Source organism: Anabrus simplex, chromosome 5 (genome assembly GCF_040414725.1).
Source record: "Anabrus simplex isolate iqAnaSimp1 chromosome 5, ASM4041472v1, whole genome shotgun sequence".
NCBI classification, from domain to species: Eukaryota; Metazoa; Arthropoda; class Insecta; order Orthoptera; family Tettigoniidae; genus Anabrus; species Anabrus simplex.
The window spans coordinates 437,879,962-437,899,858 of NC_090269.1; the positions used below are offsets into that span (position 1 = coordinate 437,879,962).

At 38.4% G+C, this 19,897-nt stretch overlaps 1 protein-coding gene across 1 annotated transcript in view; it reads right to left on the reverse strand.

The window, feature by feature from the left end:
• Positions 1–8,543: 8,543 nt before the first annotated feature.
• Positions 8,544–19,897, reverse strand: part of LOC136874212 (dynein axonemal heavy chain 10) — a 350,423-nt gene continuing 339,069 nt past the window's right edge. The window contains exons 27-30 of the mRNA XM_067147852.2: positions 18,020–18,199; positions 11,595–11,714; positions 11,104–11,283; positions 8,544–8,849 (exon numbers count right to left, since the gene is read on the reverse strand). Coding sequence (XP_067003953.2) covers positions 8,697–8,849; positions 11,104–11,283; positions 11,595–11,714; positions 18,020–18,199 — 633 coding nt within the window. The 3' untranslated portion in view covers positions 8,544–8,696. The remainder of the gene's footprint in view (positions 8,850–11,103; positions 11,284–11,594; positions 11,715–18,019; positions 18,200–19,897) is intronic.

Here is a 19,897-nt window from a genome sequence, read left to right on the forward strand (position 1 = left end):
AAACGTGACTGAGAGCAAGCCAATCCACGTGATTATAGCGTCCTAAAATGTTGCAACTCTGTTGTCGTTGCCATAGCAACAGGCCATTTTCGAGCAGCGTTAGTCAACTTTTTCTCGCCGGTGGCGCTAAACGTCAGACTTCAACTCTCATGGGCCCTACTGTAGTGCTGATACTCTGTTTGTGATGTTTGTATTGAAGTCACTTTATGCTTGTCCCTAGGTAGCAACGTTGTATAAATAATGTCCTGTATTGTGTATTGATAAAAAACCTAATGAAATGAGCGTGATTATTATATTGCATATTCGGCAATCATTAACTTAGGGAAGTGTTGTGATACGACTTTCAAAGGATTGGGAGTGTACAAATTAAAAACATCTGCTTAGTTCAGTTCATCCGATTTTAGCAAACTTATATCGTAGCTTGATATAATTTGAATATATTAATTCTCGGCAGGTAAACAGAATTACAGCAGGGTATGTCCATACTGATTAAATATGTGTGTAAAGTGATAAGTGTAAGTGTAGAGTGAAATAATTCGAGAGGAAGCGCCTCTCTAAGTCTGAGATAGTGTAAATAGTTCAAGAGGGAACGCCTCTTAAGTTTGAATAATTTAACGTATAATGAAGTGTAGAGAAAGACTACTGATCATTTAAACGTCAAGAACACCTTCAGTACCATATGTAAAGTTGTTTGTATGGCATATCCATGTTAATAAGATGTGTTTCACTAGTATAGTAAAATTGTTATACAAGATATTGTATCTCCTCTCATTCGTAATGAAGTAGTGTTCCTTTCATAATTAATATACCCCTACTATAGAGATCATAAAAAATTTACCGCCCCATCGAACACCCCAACCAGACCCGAATACAATACCGAATCAGCTAGTCAATCATTCCAGCAGGGGAAGGTGAGGCTTCGACAACCGGGCTGAGTTCGAAGCTCATCGGAGTTGCTCCATTCTAACATTATATTTATGAACAACGCTAACTTGTTTATGTACTGAAGCCTTGGACAGTTACATAACTTGGCGCCCAAAGTGGGGCTCGAACCCACGACCCTGAGATTAAGAGTCTCATGCTCTACCGACTGAGGTAGCGAATCATTCTAGTAAGGGAAGGTGAGGCTTCGATAACCGGGCTGAGTTCGAAGCTAATCGGAGGTGCTCCATTCTAATGTTATACTTGTGAGCCACGGTAACTAATTTATGTACTGTAGCCTTGGACAGGTACAATACATACATACATACATACATACATACATACATACATACATACATACATACATACATACATACATACATACATACATACATTATCATTATAGACTGTTATGCCTTTCAGCGTTCAGTCTGCAAGCCACTGTGAATTTACTAAACATCGCCAAAATCCTCGATTTGCAACTAGTGTTGTGGCCTCATTTAGTTCCATACCTCTTATCTTTAAATCGTTGGAAACCGAGTACAACCATCGTCGTCTTGGTCTACCTCTACTTCATTTACCCTCCATGAGAGAGTCCATTATTCTCCTAGGTATCCTATCCTCCTCCATTCGCCACACATGACACCACCATTATGCATAAAGCTTCATCCATCGAGTTCATTCCTAAGTTAGCCTTTATCTACTCATTATGAGTACCCTCCTGCTATTGTTCCCACCTGATTTTACCAGCAATCATTCTTGCTACTTTCATGTCAGTTACTTCTAACTTATGAATAAGATATCCTGACTCCACCCAGCTTTCACTCCCGTAAAGCAAAGTTGGTCTGAAAACAGACCGATGTAAAGATAGTTTTGTCTGGGAGCTGACTTCCTTGTTAGAGAATACTGTTGATCGCAACTGCGAGCTCACTGCATTAGCTTTACGACACATTCATTCAATCTCACTTTCTATATTACCATCCTGGGAGAACACCCAACCTAAATACATGAAATAATCGGCCTGTTCTAGCTTTGAATCACCAATCTGACATTCATTTCTGTTGAATTTCTTACCCACTGACATCAATTTAGTATTCGAGAGGCTAATTTTCATACCATACTCATTGCACCTATTTTCAAGTTACAAGATATTAGACTACAGGCTTTCGGCACAATCTGCCATTAAGACCAAGTCGTATGCATAGGTCAGACCGCTTACTACATTTCCACCTAACTGAATCCCTCCCTGCCATTTAATACCATTCAGCAGATGATCCGTGTAAACTACGAACAGCAAAGGTGAAAGATTACAGCCTTTACTAACCCCTATAAGTACCCTGAACTAAGAACTCATTCTACCATCAATTCTCACTGAAGCCCAATTGTCAACATAAATGCCTTTTATTGATTTTAATAATCTATCTTTAATTCCATAGTCCCCCAGTATAGCGAACATCTTTCCCCTCGGTACCCTGTCATATGCTTTCTCTAGATCTATGAAACAGAAACATAACTGCCTATTCCTCTCGTAGCATTTTTCAATTACCTGGCACATACTGAAAATCTGATCCTGACAACCTCTCTGTGGTCTGAAACCACACTGGTTTTCATCCAACTTCCTCTCAACGACTGATCTCAGACTCCCTTCCAAGATGCCAGTGAATACTTTGCCTGGTATACTAATCAATGAGATACCTCGATAGTTGTTGCAATCCTTCCTGTTCCCTTGCTTGTAGATAGGTGCAGATACTGCTTTTGCCCAATCTGAAGGTACCTTACCAACATTCCATGCTAATCTTACTAATCTATGAAGCCATTTCATCCCTGCCTTCCCACTATGCTTCACCATTTCAGGTCTAATTTCATCTATTCCTGCTGCTTTATGACAATGGAGTTTATTTACCATCCTTTCCACTTTCTCAAGTGTAATTTCACCAACACCATTTTCCTCCTCCCCATTAGCTTGGTTGTTTGCAACACCACCAGGATGATTTCCTTTTACATTGAGAAGATGTTCAAATATTCCCTCTACCTCTCCAGTGATTCCATGTGATCTATCATGAGTTCACCTGAATTACTCAAAACACTGTTCATTTCCTTTTCCCCTCCCTTCCTAAGATTCTTTATTACTGTCCAGAAAGATTCCCCTGCTGCTTGACCTAGCCTTTCCAGGTTATTACCAAAATCTTCCCATGACTTCTTTTTGGATTCAACAACTATTTTTGTTTCATTCTGTTTCTTTCATCTACATACAAATCCCTGTCTGCCTCGGCCCTTGTTTGGAGCCATTTCTTATAAGCCTTCTTTTTATGTTTACAAGCTGCTGTCACTTCATCATTCCACCAAGATGTCTGCCTTTTCCCATCTTTACCTACAGTTGTTCCTGGGCATTCCCTTGCTGTTTCTACTGTAGCATTCCTGTATGCCACCCATTCTCCTTCTCTATCCTGAACCTGCTCACTATCCACTGTTCAAAACTTCTCACTAATCATTTCCATGTACTTCTGTCTAATTTCCTCATCCTGGAGATTTTCTACCCTTACTCGTTTGCAGACAGATTTCACTTTCTTTATCCTAGGTCTAGTGATACTTAATTCACTACAGATCAGATAGCGGTCTGTATCGCCGAAAAATCCCTGGAATACTCTTACATTCCTAACAGATTTCCTGAATCCAAAGTCGGTTAAGATATAGTCTATTATTGATCTGGTACCCCTAGCCTCCCATGTGTAGCGGTGAATAGCCTTATGCTTGAAGAATGTATTCGTAACTGCTAAACCAATACTAGCACACAAGTCCAGCAAATGCTTCCATATCTTCCCCACATTTACCAATCACCCAGTTCTATTCCCAACTCTCGCACTGAAATCACCCATTAGCACTATTCTATCCTTACTGTTGACCCTGACCACAACGTCATTCAATGCTTCATAAAACTTGTCATCCTCATCTGCACCCTCACATGGTGAATACACAGACACAATTCTAGTCCTAATTCCTCCAACTGACAAATCTACCCACATCATTCGCTCATTTATGTGCCTAACAGAAACTATGTTGCGTGCAATGGTATTCCTGATAAACAACCCTACCCCAGACTCTGCCCTTCCCTTTTTAACACCCGTCAAGTACACTTTATAATCTTCTATCTCTTTCTCGTTATCTCCCCTTACCCGAATATCACTTACCCCTAGCACATCCGGATGCATCCTCTTTGCTGACTCAGCCAGTTCTACCTTCTTTCTTCCATAAGCCCCATTAATATTGATATCTCCCCATCGAATTCCATTTCATTCGCCGAGTTGTTTCCAAGGAGTTCCTCACCTGTCAAATGGGAGTGGGACTCCATTACTCCTATAGGTCCGAGGCTTGCTTAAAATGTTCTGAGCTTGGTAAATTCATGAAGCAGGATGCTACCCTACTTGCACATAGTCCAAGTTAAGGTCTCTTCCCTAACGTGTTATGGACCACCGGTGAATTGTATAGTCCTAGCCGCCTGAGCACAAGGGGGGCCATGACTCAGAATATGTCTGAGATGCCCACTCCCATTCCATAGCAACTGGTATCCCGACTCTCAGGACCACTTACTAGGCTACTCAGCCGTTGCCCATGGTTCACAAACTAGGACGTGACTACAGTAACCCACACCATGAACCATCTCCATAGACCAGGGGATGGAATTAATTTATTCACGAATATTCTTTATTTATATTAATCTACACAGGTCGAATGCCCTCTAACATTTATTTTCTCTGTTGCTGTTTATTCCTTTCTTGAATAACTGTACAGATTTTGGAATGGATCAAACAATTCCCCAGGTAATCTGGTCCACTTATTCGCGCCCTTCACAATGGATGAAAATTTATCCCAATAATTTCTGCTAAAATCCCCTCTAATTTTATACTTGTGATCAGCCTTGCCAATATTATTTTCTAACTGAAGCTTCTCACAGATTTCCTCCCAAGCTTTTCTCTCCCGGGTAGGCTCTATATAATCCTATAAGTCTAGTTTTCTCCTTCCTCTTACTTAAAGATTCCTGCCCAAGTTTCTCTAACATTTCTGATACACTACTTTTCTTGTGAAATCCCGTGTTATAAATCTTGCTGCTTCCCTCTGTGCACCATGATCTATTCCTGGTGATGATCACAAATACTCTCTGCATATTCCAATAATGGGCAAACCATACTTAAGTAACTTTTCTCTTGAAAGTTATTTTTTGTTTTATTTCAATTAATCTACACATTTATATTCTTAATAATTGCAGAAACATGTTCTAACAATCAGAAAGATCATACATGTGATAGTTTTATTTACACCGGCCATCCGATGTATCGGACGCTATGCAGCTAGGCAGTGTTATAGAGTTGGCTTTTCTAATCCAATTTACACTGTAAAGTAGATCTACAATTTCTACCAAAGACTTATCACAATACTCTATAGGTCCTACACTATGTACGGTTATGTACTTACTGATTATGATATCCACAGAAGCATTTCAGGTGAAGTTCAAACTGGTCAAGCTGATCCACGCTTCGGATGCCACTATATGATTTGAACCGCTTTCATTGCGGTACAGACACTTTGCATATTTTTTAAGCTGGTCCACCTTGATACACTGCTTACCTTAACCTGTTTGTAGTTCGTACCAGCAGTGACAACACAGTTGTCATTCCAGTGCACCAGCAAATCACCACCAAAACTAATGCAGTCGTATGATATCTTTCTTTCTCTTGTCCGCCTTTCTTTTAAGGGGGCACTTCTCTCTCTGGTTTGCTTGAAATGTCCCTGTTGCATTTATTCCCTTTGAAGCCAGATGTCTTACCATTTCCAGGAATGTAAAGCAGTCATCAAAGAATATTGTATGTCCCCTGTTTGATTCAGTTCCACCTGCACAAGTAAGAGGTAGGACTACACTTCCTCCAAGTCCAAATTCTTTCAGCCTTTCATTTTATATTGCTGTATACGCTGGGAAAGGTGGAAAGGTATCCTATAGCCACTGGCAGAAAAAAAGTTTAGTGGAATTTCCCAATTTTGCGCATGATATGATGGAGGGGAGTCAGTCACTAAATGACACATAGATTGTGATCTTGTCCACTTTGGGGTTGCTCCTTTTGCATTACAATTTGACCTACTAATTATTTGATTTTCTATCAGGGATATCGGAAACAGGGGTACTGGCGCAATCTTATGTATGAATCTATTTTCATATGAGAGTTTCCTTTTGCACAGTTTTCTGGTTTTTCAGTTCCATCTGTAAACTTTCAGCAATATTTTGACTACCACTGGACCTAGCCTTCCCTTTTTTATATTTTATTGTAGCAATTTGACCTTCATATGCACTCACAAGTAGGTTTCTACCTAGATAATTTAGATTACTCTCATACTCATCTGTCATTATCATCAACCGTTTCACACCTAACATCAGGAGGTTTGATGTGTTGCTCCTCTCTAAATGTCAATTCTTCTTCCAAAACTTACAATATTTCACTCACCACAAACTAGTAAAGGAATACAAATGTCTGAGACAGTTGAACTCCCTGTGCATAGCGTCCGATTTTCAGGACAGCTATATTTACAAGCCTGTGTCGTGTCAATAATAAGACATAATTGACATCTTTGTGTATCAGTAGAATCATAGAAGTGTCAACAATATGGTCCATATCAAAGTTTACAATTATTGGGGATATTTGTTAATTTATAAATACAAATCTTGACTGTTGCACAAAACTCTGTACTATCTTGCTGCCATGCTCGCAATAAGTGTGATTCAACAATAAATGGTAATGATAAAGAATCATGTATTCTTGGTTCATGTTAGCTACAGCCTTTCTGAAGCACAAGAAAGTATCGCAGGCTTAAAACCATGCATAAATATAACACAATTTTATTTTTATTACGTCCGATTTTTCGGATGCTATGCAATAATGGGTAAATTCTCTGTTGCATCCTTTATGTAGCCTCATTATGACATGTAACGTTCTGTATGCTTTCCCAACAATGTCATCGACATGACCCTTCCAGTGCAAATTAATTTCAAATCTCAAACCTGAATATTTGCACTTGCCATCTTTTGGGACAGTTACCTCATCCAAGGTATATTTAAATTCAGTTTTTAAGCTCCTGTTTGAAAATGTTGTGACAATTGATTTGCCTCCATTAACCTTCATATTATTCTCATCAACCCATTGTTGGATACTGTCAAGAAACCTTAATTCTGTACAATCCTTTATGTTATTTATTTCCCTATAAACAATTATGTCATCTGCATACAATCTTATTTTTGATGTTATATTGTTCCCTAAATCATTTGCATACCTGTATTAAGAATAGTAATGGACCAATTAAGCAATAAACAACCCCTCCCAATAAAATAGTTCACATTTCCGTTTATCATTAAGTTACCTTTGATTTGATTCGTAATACTTAAATCAAGCTAGTGACTGGACGTAGTGGGCAGAGCCACTGCCTACGAGATATGCAAGGCCAGGACATAGCAACTCATGTTTCAATAGCCGGAGTATCTGTTGGAGTTAGTCAGTAATAGTTAAGTAACCAGAGTGATATATTATTCACGTGTGAGTGCAATGTAACAAGAGCTCAGACAGTCAGTGGAATTACATCTGTAGTACTGTTACGTAACGAGCTATCGTAGATCAACTATAGACACAGCCTGCTCATAGAACCACACAAAATTAAGCTATATGAATCAAGTTTGAGTTATGCAGGAGTTCATTTATTTAATAAATTGCCAGACTACATTAAGCATATAAAACCATGTACAAAATTTAAGAAAGAATTATTCAAATTTGTTTCTAACCAATGTTTTTATTCCATTGAAAAATACTTAGCTCTTGAATATTAACTTATGTATCACCTTTTTATTAAATTTGTGCCTCTTTACCACATTGTATATTTCTCTTTATTTCTCACGGCATGTATATTACTGTTTTATCCTTTATTACTGTAAATATGATTATTGACGTGTATTGTCAGTTGGGTGAAATGAAATACAATACAATACAATACAACTATATGAGCACCATGACAGTGGGTTAGTAGTGATCTACTTCGTACTTTGTTTGAATACAGTTTAGTCAGTTGTAGTTGGTTTTCAGCGAGTTCAGTTGATGGAATATAGTGAGTGTTGATAGTTCAGTTGTATAGATCTGTGCATCAATTGTGAAGCACAGCACACATATTTCTATGTATTTCTTCTGTGAGTATATATGTATGTATTTAGTGAGAGTATGGGTTTTTATTTTCCTGCAATCCTATCTATGTCAAGATATTCCCATGTTCCTTTCGCTGATGAAAACAACAGGCATTTGAATTGGTCATATACTGCTGATTCACAATGTGACGATTAGAAATGTTCTCTCATAGAACATAATTCCTCCTGTTAAAATTTCTCCCATGGAAGGAATTGAACAGTATCTCTCCATGAGAGAATTCAGGTCAAATACTACATCCTTATACCTTAAACATCAAATAAAAATTTGGGCTAAATTTTACCTACTGACTAATAAATTAACCTAGGTTAGACAGATAGTATATGAAGCTCAGGTTTTAGACTGAACAGATACCAACAAAACAACAGTATTTATAAAAACATGTTTGTTTATTTGTTGAAATTCGAATACAGGAACAAGTTTATTAGTCAACTCCAACATGCAATTGCATTCTTTCTTGTATTTCACATGATATTCTGTGTCACAAGTAATTTGTCATAATAATGAAGAACGTAATTGAGACTGTGGTTTACTGCTGGTAGTGGGCTAGTCTGAGTTGAGAACGAGGGCAATGCCCTTCATTATCCATTTTCTTTGTTGTGCCTTCTGCATGGCACACAGTCGCATGTCAAGCAGCAAACCTTCCCCACTCTTGTGTCTGCGTTGTGAACTCAAGTACACAGGAACAGTGAAAGGTAGCTGAAATGAAGCATCAAGTCTCATAAATTGAAAATATTAAAAATTGAAGAGGAAAATTTGTAATTAAAAAATAAAAAGACAGGTTACATTTATTTTTGGGAATTAGAACCATATGAACTAGACTCAGAAGTGGGATTTCATATTCCTTAAGCATCATCAACGTGATGTAAAACATAAGGTTGAATGATTAATTACAGGAGAACCCTGCTTATCCGTGGTAATGTGGACTGAGGCCTTTTAGGTTAAGTGAAAGATCAAATAATACGTACAGATATTGTGACATAGACATATATATCAATTAATTATAAAAATAAATGTTGTACAGTATTATTATTCCTCATACCTTAAAACATATCTTGAAAACAGAGAAATACATTATAGTAAGTAGGTAAATGAAATGATAGATGTAAATGCCATAATACCATGAGTGTTATTAACTACACTATTGTTATATTTTATTCTATATATATAAAAATGGATGTACATGTCAACCCCCTTCGTGATGGGTGGTGAGGGGAGAGTGATAAATCAAAATAATTGAAAAAAGCGTCAAATCCATTGATTTTGGGGTCGCTGAGATGAATAGTAACACTCCGGATTTTTAAAAGTCCAACTGAAGCCCCCTTTGGAGTGGGGGGCAAGGGGGAGTGATATATAAAAATAATTGAAAATAGTGATGAATCTATAGATTTCAGGGTTGCTGAGATGAATAGTGACTCTCCGGAAGTTTTTAAAGTACACTTCAGTCCCCTTTGGTGTGGGGGTGAGGTGTTATTAGGGATATATGAAAATAATCAAAACTAGTGTCAAATCTATACTTTTCGGGGTTGCTGAGATGAAAAGTGTCACTCCGGATATTTTTAAAGTACAACTTTGGCCCGCTTTGGGGTGGGAGGCGTACAAATATTACCTACTATCTGGAAAATATACTGTGGGGACAGGACGCCCCTAGAACTCCTAAAAAGGGGGTGAAATACATATAATCTATATTTATAAATGGAAGTTGGTTTGGAACGATCTATATATACTGTATATGTACTGTAAGTTAAGGTATAAAAATTAAAATAGACATGAATTAACGAGGCACTTTCAGGCATCCCAGAAACTTAAAACTTGGCACCAGAGTGGCTGATAAATTCAGGGGCCTCACTGGGAGTCTCAAATTTGGGGCTCAGCATTAGAACATAGTCGGATATATTTATCCAAAATGTTAACCAATAGGTTTTATGGGCTTAAAGGTTTCCTGAAAGTCCTACTTTTTAACCTCCTCCCCCAAATCAAGATGGCGGGACAATCTGCCAGACGAACTAGAAAATTGAAATTTGGCTAAATTATAGCTTTTAACCTGTAACCAAAGGAAAAATCACGAGGTGTTTAAATTTTTCATTTCTACCCGCAAAAAGTATCGAAATATGGAGGCAATTTTGATGGTTCGTTCGCATTTCCATCCCAATTGACATCTGGCAAATTCAGATCTCCCGCTACAATCACATTTCTTTCCATGTCGTTTCCCACATAGCCGACTATCCTATCAACTAATTCTGAATCTGTGTCAGTGCTACCCTTTCCTGGTCTGTACACTCCAAATATATCAAGTTGCCTATTATCTTTAGAAATGAGCCTTACACCTAGAATTTCATGTGTCTCATCTTTAACTTTTTTGTAGCTTACAAATTCTTCTTTCACCAGAATGAATCCTAATTATCTCCCTCAAACTCTCCAACTCCTCTCTCATACCCCTCAATGCCTCACCACACCTACAGTTCGTACACTCGTGCTCTTTAGCCATTCTTTACAGAAAAAATGAAAATGAAAATAAAATAACTTATTTGCAAAAGTAAATGTACTGAGAGATATGTTGTCTGGGATAGTACTCAAAGATCACACAACAATAAGGTAGTTAATATACGACTACACTACAATACTTAGTCGTACTCCTATTTTTTATCCTACAACCCCTAACAGGATAAAAACTGCTGTTAATTACTGAATATCCTAACTATACCAGAAGTTGCTATTACATATCAGTCTGCCAAACCCACTTAAACGCATGCACTAAGCAACTCTATGAGTGATATTTGCTCACCATTCATAACAGGAACTGGCTGCGTAAGGAATGGCGTTACTAGCAGCGCTCATACCTCGGTCACATTCATATCGTCAAAGCCAAGTAATGAATTTGATCTAGCCCATACCACAAGACAAAGTGCAATGGCATTTTATCAGAAAAATATTAAATTTATAATGTTCTTACTTTGTTTGGGTCATATTCATCTAATTCTGGTTTCTCCAAATTGGGGGCATTTACACACTGGATTCCAATCAGAGGCATTGGCTCTTGTAATATGTGGAAATGCTGGCTGGTGAGTTGATGATGTTCCCGTTCCCAACGTGCACCTTCCATGTACAATCCATCCAACATACGGTAACGTCGCTGAAAGAGTAATTTGTTAGCATGTACATAAACTGCCATAACAAGTGAAATATTCACTAATATTACATCACAGTAATGAAAATGGAAGTAAGAATTACAATTTTACAAATGAAGATACTGGGAATATGACTAAAATTAATGCTCCCATAACTGACATAAATTGTAGTACATGCATGGAAGTAGTCAGGTTAGCTGCTAAAAACCGTTATGAGCAATACGATCATGCCGCATGTGAACGTGGCTCTCTCATCAGGTTAACCTCTATTACCTTGTCTTTTATATCAAAATTTCATCCAGATTGTGTTACTCACCTCTTCTTTCTCTTCATTAAAGGGAAACTTCTTGATTTCTGATGCTCCAAGAGTTGCATAGAATTGAATGTATTTTTCGTCATCTTCATGGCACAGGTTAACCAAATATTTGGCAGATGGCTGAAAATGGACATTAATATTTTTAGTTCTTGGTTTTAAGTCAAAATACAGAATACCTGTAAATGACCCTCTGATGAGATGAAAAAAAAAAAAAAAAAAAAAAAACCAGTATATGCAAAATTGTATAACCACATTTGACTCTCTCCCACAAGAATATGGTTCTACATATAACCTCTGTTGAAAAGATTATTTATTTAATTATTAGACAGAGCCAATGGTGGTGGTGGTGGTGGTGATTTTTGTTTTAAGAGGAAGTACAACGAGGTAATCATCCTCTCTGAACAAATGAGTGGAAAAGAAATTTAAAATATAAAACAAAATTATTTATTCAACAAAGGAATGTTTAAACGCAGTACAAAATAAAACAAAAAACAATTATAGAATTAGGCCGAAAGGATTACTAACATATCAAAAGGGGATGTACGCTCCCTGATTAACACTACACTTGTAATTTATATACCCTTGATGAGTCCACTGTCGCACATAAAGCAGATGACGAGATCAGCAGTGGTCACGTCATCGGCTAGTATGCGTTCGAGTGTTTCCTGCAGGCCGAGGCTCCGTCTTAGGCCAGAGAGATCGGCGCACTCTGTGAGGATGTGGGCCACGGTGAAGTCGGCACCACAAGAACACACTGGGGGGGGGGTCTCCCCTCTTCAGGAGATAAGAGTGCATGGATTGTAAATGACCTATCCTCAGCCTGCACAATACTATGGCCTCTCTCCGTGAAGGTCGGAAAGAGGACCGCCACACGGTAGTTGTCTTCTTAATTGCTCTCAGCTTGTTGGGAGTTCAGATATCTAGCCACTCCGATTCCCAGGACGCCAAGATGGTTCGACGTAGCTGAGAACAAATATCCTTAGCAGGTACTTTGACAGGTCTTGGAGGTAAAAGTACAGCTTCCTTTGCAGCTTCTTCCGCAAGTACATTTCCCGCAATCCCAACATGGCTTGGAAGCCACGTGAAAGTGATTCTGGTGCCAGCATCCCCTAACCTGGCTAGAAGGTCATGTATCTGCTGCACCAGTGGGTGTTGCGAGAAACAGGTTTCGATAGACTGCAGAGAGCTTAACGAATCGGTACACATAAGAAAGTGGCTTCTTTCATCACGCAGTGCAAACTGCAGAGCCTCTAAGATGGCGTAAAGCTCTGCAGTATACATGCTACACACTTTAGGGAGCGAGATCTTCATGCTCATATCATCAATGACGAAAGAGCAACCAACTTTATCTCCGATTTTAGAACCATCCGTGAAGATAAGTCTCGCAGCCGGATATTGGTGAACGAAGTCCTGGAAATACCTCCGATAAACGGAGCAATCCATGTTCACCTTGGGTCCACGGAGCAGATCTAGACGTATATCCGGTCGCAGAACCAACCACGGAGATACGTCGCTAAGAGTTCATTCAAGACAACCACCGATATCAATATTCAAATCATGACACAAACTATCAATCCGAAACCCAACCGGCCGTGTGGCATTCGGCCGGTCTTCGCACCGCTGGTGGTATTGTGTACGATAGATGTATTGATAGCTTGGATGTAGCGGCATTTCAAGAATTTTGGCAGCGTACGTGAAGAGGAACTGCTGCCTCCTTATCCGTAAAGGTGGAACTCCCGCTTCAGCGAGTAGGCTGAGAATGGGGCTAGTACAGAAAGCACCCGTTGCCTGCCTTACTCCACTATGGTGAATACTGTCTAAAAGGCTCAGCGTAGATTTTGATGCTGAGCCATAAGCCGCACTTCCACAGTCAATCCGGGAGAGGACCACAGCCATGTAAAATCGTAGCAGTACCGCACGTTCAGCCCCCCACAAAGTGCCGCTGAGAAACTTAAGCATGTTAAGTCTTTTCATGCAGGCAACCTTCAACTGATGGATGTGGGGCTGCCACGTAAGTCTCTTATCAAAATAGAGACCCAGGAATCTGCAGGTGTCAACCACTGGTAAGACACTGTTTCGCAAACGGAGCTCTGGTTCGGGATGCACAGGCCGACGTCGACAGAAGTATAAAACAGAGGTTTTCGCTGCTGAAAATCGAAAACCGTGTTGCAGGGCCCATCTGTCGACTCGGTTAATAGCTTGCCGTAGCTGTCTCTCAGCAAACGCCACCCTTCCGGAGCTGTAATGTAGAGCTAAGTCGTCTACATACAGCGAAGGAATGACTGCAGGCCCAGCAGCGGCAACTATGCCGTTGATGGCGATTGCGAACAGCATGACACTCAGTACCGATCCCTGAGGTACTCCATTTTCCTGAACGTAATATTGACAAAATGCATTCCCTTCTCGGACTCGAAAGAGATGGAGGGACATGAAGTTCTCAATAAACGTTGGCAAATTTCCCCAAAATCCCCACTGCTGTAGTGTGGAGAGAATCCCATATCAGAGCCAATGGAGGGCCATTTCACACTAATATTATAACAAATTTAAATAAGTATACTAAGGTAACAACAATATCAACTGGCAGGGTCGATTATAGAGTTACCAAGATGAAAGGTCACGGTTTCGAAGGACGAAAGAAAATGTAAGTCTGGAGAGGACTTCAAAGTTATCTTTTAATTTTGTGTTTGAAGCATGTAAAAGGTGTGAATATAGACCTTTAGATGTTTGGTAGTCAGTTTACAAAAGGTGGGAGACGGTGAAAGATAGAGCATTGATGTACATTAGCTGTGGATGGGACACGTGATGAATATGCCGATAGCATGTTGGGTGGGGAATGTGTATAGGGAAGTACGTTGGATAGCCATTGATTATTTTACGTAACAAATATCGGAGAAATGTGAATGGCTTCTCTGGTCAAGCATACACAAGTAGTTCAAGATGTTAGGCCAGAGTGCACCTACCTCGGTAAAGAGAATACCATGGTAAACCTCATAATTACCAGGGTAAAGTCATATTTCTTCTGCACAAAGCAGTTTATTGATGTTCCACCGCAGTATAATGTTTATCGCCCATGAAGGAGTGGTTAACTAAGAAAACTGTGGTAAAGTTTTATTTATTTCTGTTCTGTGCTAAGGATTCCAATATGGAGCTTAACAACTGCACATTATATTCCAGTATCTTAATCAATTTGCAAGGATTGAAGGGAGAGTTATAGAAGGGGCAGGATTTATCTGAACAACTAAGCAATGCTTTGTTCCAGAGAGAATTTTAATTACGAAGGAAAACAGTGAGTTATATTTTAGATATAATTGGTGAACAATTGGAATTCCCTACTGGGAGAAACTATCCGATATCGCCTTCTAATAACAATTGGGTTTTATGGAAGTGGAACATTTCAACGTGTGATTCATGATGTCTGTCAACGACAGCATGCCACATAATACACAAGGTTTCTCTGAGGTAGTTGCCTCGTTATCGCCACAGTTCCTTAATCTCCCATTTATGCAATGGGAACAAAGAGAGGTTATGGAAGCTTTCACAGGTATTGGGTGTGCTAGGCTGCACTCTTATGAGAATACAGTCTACCAGAGGTGAAAATGGGGAGGTATTTAGAAACAGCAAAGATTGACGCAAGTGCGATAACAGGTATAACTTGAAAACAATATTCTCTCACCCATGGGTAACTAATACAAGTATCGAGCTCAAATTATTATTATTATTATTATTATTATTATTATTATTATTATTATTATTATTATTATTATTATTATTATTATTATTATTATTATTATTATTAATTGTATGTATAGCTGAGAAGTGTTACATTATTTACGTAGTCAATTGACTGTATTGTGTGTGAGGTTCTGTCATGAAGGTATTTGTATTATTATTATGATAAGATCACGTTGTTTGTGGGGTTATGTCATGAACTGTGCTGTACATAAATATTCATATGAGTTCAGTTAATGTAAATAGCTGTAAATTAATATTATGTAATTTATTCATACCTGTATATATAAATTGTATTCCATAATTGTGAAACATACTGTAACTTCCAGAATGGTATAGACACGAGAACAATGGAAAATATTCTATACATTGAAATCTATGTATTGAACAGTCTGGAATATTCAAGAAGGTAGTTTTTTTGTAACATAACTTTCTAGAAGTCTGGCCAGCACATATATAAGGGGACGTTCTTGACGGTAAGAGTGAGTTATTGTTTGGAAGTTATTGGTTAATGAGTTAAGGTGTAGCAAGGAATATACTTGTGACTTCGTGACATGCAGTAAAACACAGTCTCCATACTGAAGTGACATGTTTGTACACAGTCAACTGTTTTAGTTGCTTTCAATAACGGTGGCTTTGTTGCTAGTCTCCAAGTGAAGTGTTTATTGTGATACTGTGATTAAGGTTATGTGAGTGTGTTAATTTGTGTATATATGTGAATAAAATTCATTGTACCAACTGACAGCATTTTATGTGCGTCTTTGTGGATATGTTAAGATTATTTCTCTCTAACCGTGCAAACTGTGAGCGGTTCAAATGTCTTGATAAGGGATCATGTGGCAGTATAAAGACAGCAGTGGGAATTGATTTCAAATGTCTTATTTTGTTGTACGAGTATTAAAAGTTATTATATTTTGTGTAACATTTTATTCTGTTTGGACTTTTGGACTTGGAATAATTTTTTCAATCTCATAAACCTGGACCTATCCATATCATTAAAACTCTTATTTATGGGTTGTATCAAAATATCATTTTATGTGAGGATTTCAATATTTTCGTCTTTGGTCAATTATTGTGAAACATACTACACCTACACGAGCAGCTCTGGAAGCACGTTTCCTGTTGTGTAAATGAAGACTTTTAACAAACATTTATTATTACTGTGTCAGCAAGAAAAAAGAGACTTTTGATTAGAGAAATTAAAGTAAATGTAACTGGTGAATGTGAAAGTTGAAGGTGAAATCTGCAAACTGATTGGTTCCCTTTGTTAGTTGCACAATTTCCTGCTTTTCGATCTTACCCCGCTTCTTCGGTGGGAGTGTGGTAGCATTTGGTCTTTGAGGGTCTGATGATCTTATGTGAGCGGACGTGCTCGACTTTGGTCCCCTCATGGAAAACTCGGTCTCAGGGTAAGCACTGTTTCTACCTTTGTTTTGGTTTTTAACTTCATTGAAAGGTGATAATTTATCTCTTTCTTCTGCAGGAGTTTGCCCTCGAATTTCACGTTCACCACTAAATTTGTCCAAATGACTTAGCTTCTCAGCTGAGATCATATACTATTTGTTTGGAGGCAATACCCATTTATTAACCTTTGTATTATGTTGTAATTATCCCTCGGGTTTACCTCCCAGTAGTTCTGTGTCACCTTGCATAAGTATGGAAAATCTATTCACATTACCTCAAGAGTTTTAGATAATGATGCAAGTTTACTGCACCTCCATGTTTGCTTTAATTTCTATATTTGTGTAGAATGGGATTAGTCCTCATTTTTGTTGACATGTATCGTCAGATTAGGGTTTCTACGGTATAGGTTTGAATTTACTGACCAAAATTTTTAAAAGCGTGTTGCGCATGTCTGCAATCATACCTTATAAAAGCTATGTGTCTAAAGTCTTTCATTTTTGAGTTTCTGACTTTGTCTCCTTTAAAACAAAAAAATAAATGTGGTAATCCAAGGGCAATTACCTCCTCTATTTTCTTTCATAGCAAAAAGCTACGTTCCATCACCTCTGCTGCTTTCCGTGTTTTTCATGTTTCCTAACCTGTTTGTTTAGATTTTGTGCTGCGATGCTTTTGTTGAATGTACTGTAAGTTTTTTACTAATGTTGAAATTTCATTCTTTATTGTTATTTGTGTAATCAACCAAAATACAGTTACAGATATAGTAGCAAGAAGCCCAGGTTCGACTCATGATAGCACTATATTTCACAATTCTCAGGTGAGAGCACGGCTCGAGATGACAGAAATAGCTAATGATTATCTTTTGGGTGATGGAGGTTATCAATATCAATCCTTACACCTATTGAAATCCCACCTTCGCAACAGTATTACGTTATAACAGAGCTCATATTGACTCAAAAAATCTATCAATCAATCAATCAATCAATCAATCAATACTGATCTGATCTAAATGAGAGACAAGTGAGTATTGAAACATTTGCTCCCTTCTGGATAAACTAAAGACAAGTGATAGTCAAAATTATCGCTGACTCCTGAATAATAATTTGAATTTCTTCTGAGGAGAATAATGGCGAGAAAAACAAGCATCAAGAAACTGCAGTAATGAAACCGAACGGTAGTATTGGTGCACTGCTTTTACAACAAGCAGCTAAGCTAATGTGTTGACCATGCCTTTCAATAAATTGAATATTGTTAAAATGACATATTCTAGTACTGATTTGGTAATATGAAATTACCCGTGTAAGCTCCATGAAAATATCCTTGTAAGAGGCGTACGTTGTTACAGATGTAAGCCAGCGTGTTCCAGGTAATTGCCAACCGTATAGTTTACATACCACTTGCCTGACAGCAGTAAGGTATGCTTTAGGTGTGCATAAACCTCCAAGCCATATGATTTCCAAATCTTCATACTGAATCTGTAAAGAGACAAAAAATATGTGAAGTGTTTAATTCCAACATACAGGTTTAAATAATGAAGAAAATTGTTGAAACAATTTGCAGTTCACATGGCAACTTTCAATTTTGCTTCACTGCTTTATAGGATAACTAGTACCCCCTGTACCCCTCTCCCTGTCATAAGAGGCGACTAAAAGGGGCAACAACTTGGGAGCATGGGTTGGTGATCACAAGGCCCTTAGCTGAGTCCTGACATTGCTTCCACTTACTTGTGCCAGGCTTCTCACTCTCATCTATCCTGTCCATTCCCTCCTGGTCAACTCTTGTTCTTTTCCCACCTCAACGGTATTAGAGCACTCTTCGCCTGGGGAGTCTTTCATTTTCACGCCCTTCGTGGCCCTTGTCTTTCTTTCTCCCCTACTTCATTTTTCGAAGTGTCAGATCCTCTCCTATTTTTTCTCTCGGACCTCCTGTGGGTGGGGGAAGCAGATGAAAAATACACCCACTGTATCCTCTGTCTGTCATAAGAGGCAACTAATTGGGAAAACCAAAGGATGGTTGAATTAGAACCATGAGACTACTTGTGATTAGTACCATCACACTAGGAACACCATGGGTTTGCCTTTACTTGTGAGTAGTACCACTGTGTTAGGTACACAATAGGTTTGTGATTACTAGCAACAGTAGATGTGGTTCATAATGGGTTTACAGTACCACAATTAGTACCACTATATGCGGAACACCACAGGCTTAGGTTACCTTTGATTAGTAGCACTATATGAGGAACACCTGTTTTGGAAGCAGTCTATTGGTCAGTGTATAATATTGTTTTAAGATAAGTTACTGTAGTTTCTGAGAAGGAGGGCCATTGAAGGTCAGATCTACTGATGGTTCATCACTGTCTGTTTTTAATCCTAGTCAGTAGACTGATGTTGGAATTACAGTACTTTTAACTTTCAGCAACGAGATGAATCCACATGATTTTAAATTCATATTCGTCCATACATTCTTCATCATCACATTTTGAATTCTGGTCAATGGATGAATTTTGGACTTTTAAATTGTTATTACATTTAGTCTTAATTAGTATGATTAGGGGCCAATGACCTAGATGTTAGGCCCCTATAAACAAGCATCACATCATCATCATCATCATCAGGAAAACTAGCTGTTACCTGTGGCTTTGCTTGTGTGGATTTCATAATTTGATAAAACTAATCATTCCTGCACTAAGATATTAACAGAAAATTCCTAAAGTATAAAAACCCACTGAAATAAAACACATTTGTTGTGTTAACTTTTGGGGTAAGCTACTGGCAGAGCTAACTCTGGAACATGTGAGAGAACTGTCCATGTGGAAAACAGTCCTCTCTTAAGTCGATGCTGGCCATGTTCAGTGACTGTCCATGAGATTTATTAATAGCCATGGCAAAGCATACCTTAAGAGAGAACTGTATTCTTTTAAACTCAAACAGATATTCCATTGGGGTTAGTGATATTCTTGGGATGAAAATCCTCTTCCCGAGTACAGCCAGTGATTGCTGGGCCCTATACAATGTTTTTATGCAATGCTTTTACGTGTAGCCTAATTCCATTGCATAATTTAGATGGATTAAGATCTCTCAGTGACATTACAGGTGCTCTGATTTTAAGAACGAGAATATGTGATGGAAGGATTCAGATTATTAATAAATTCTACAGGTCCATGTTTTCTACTT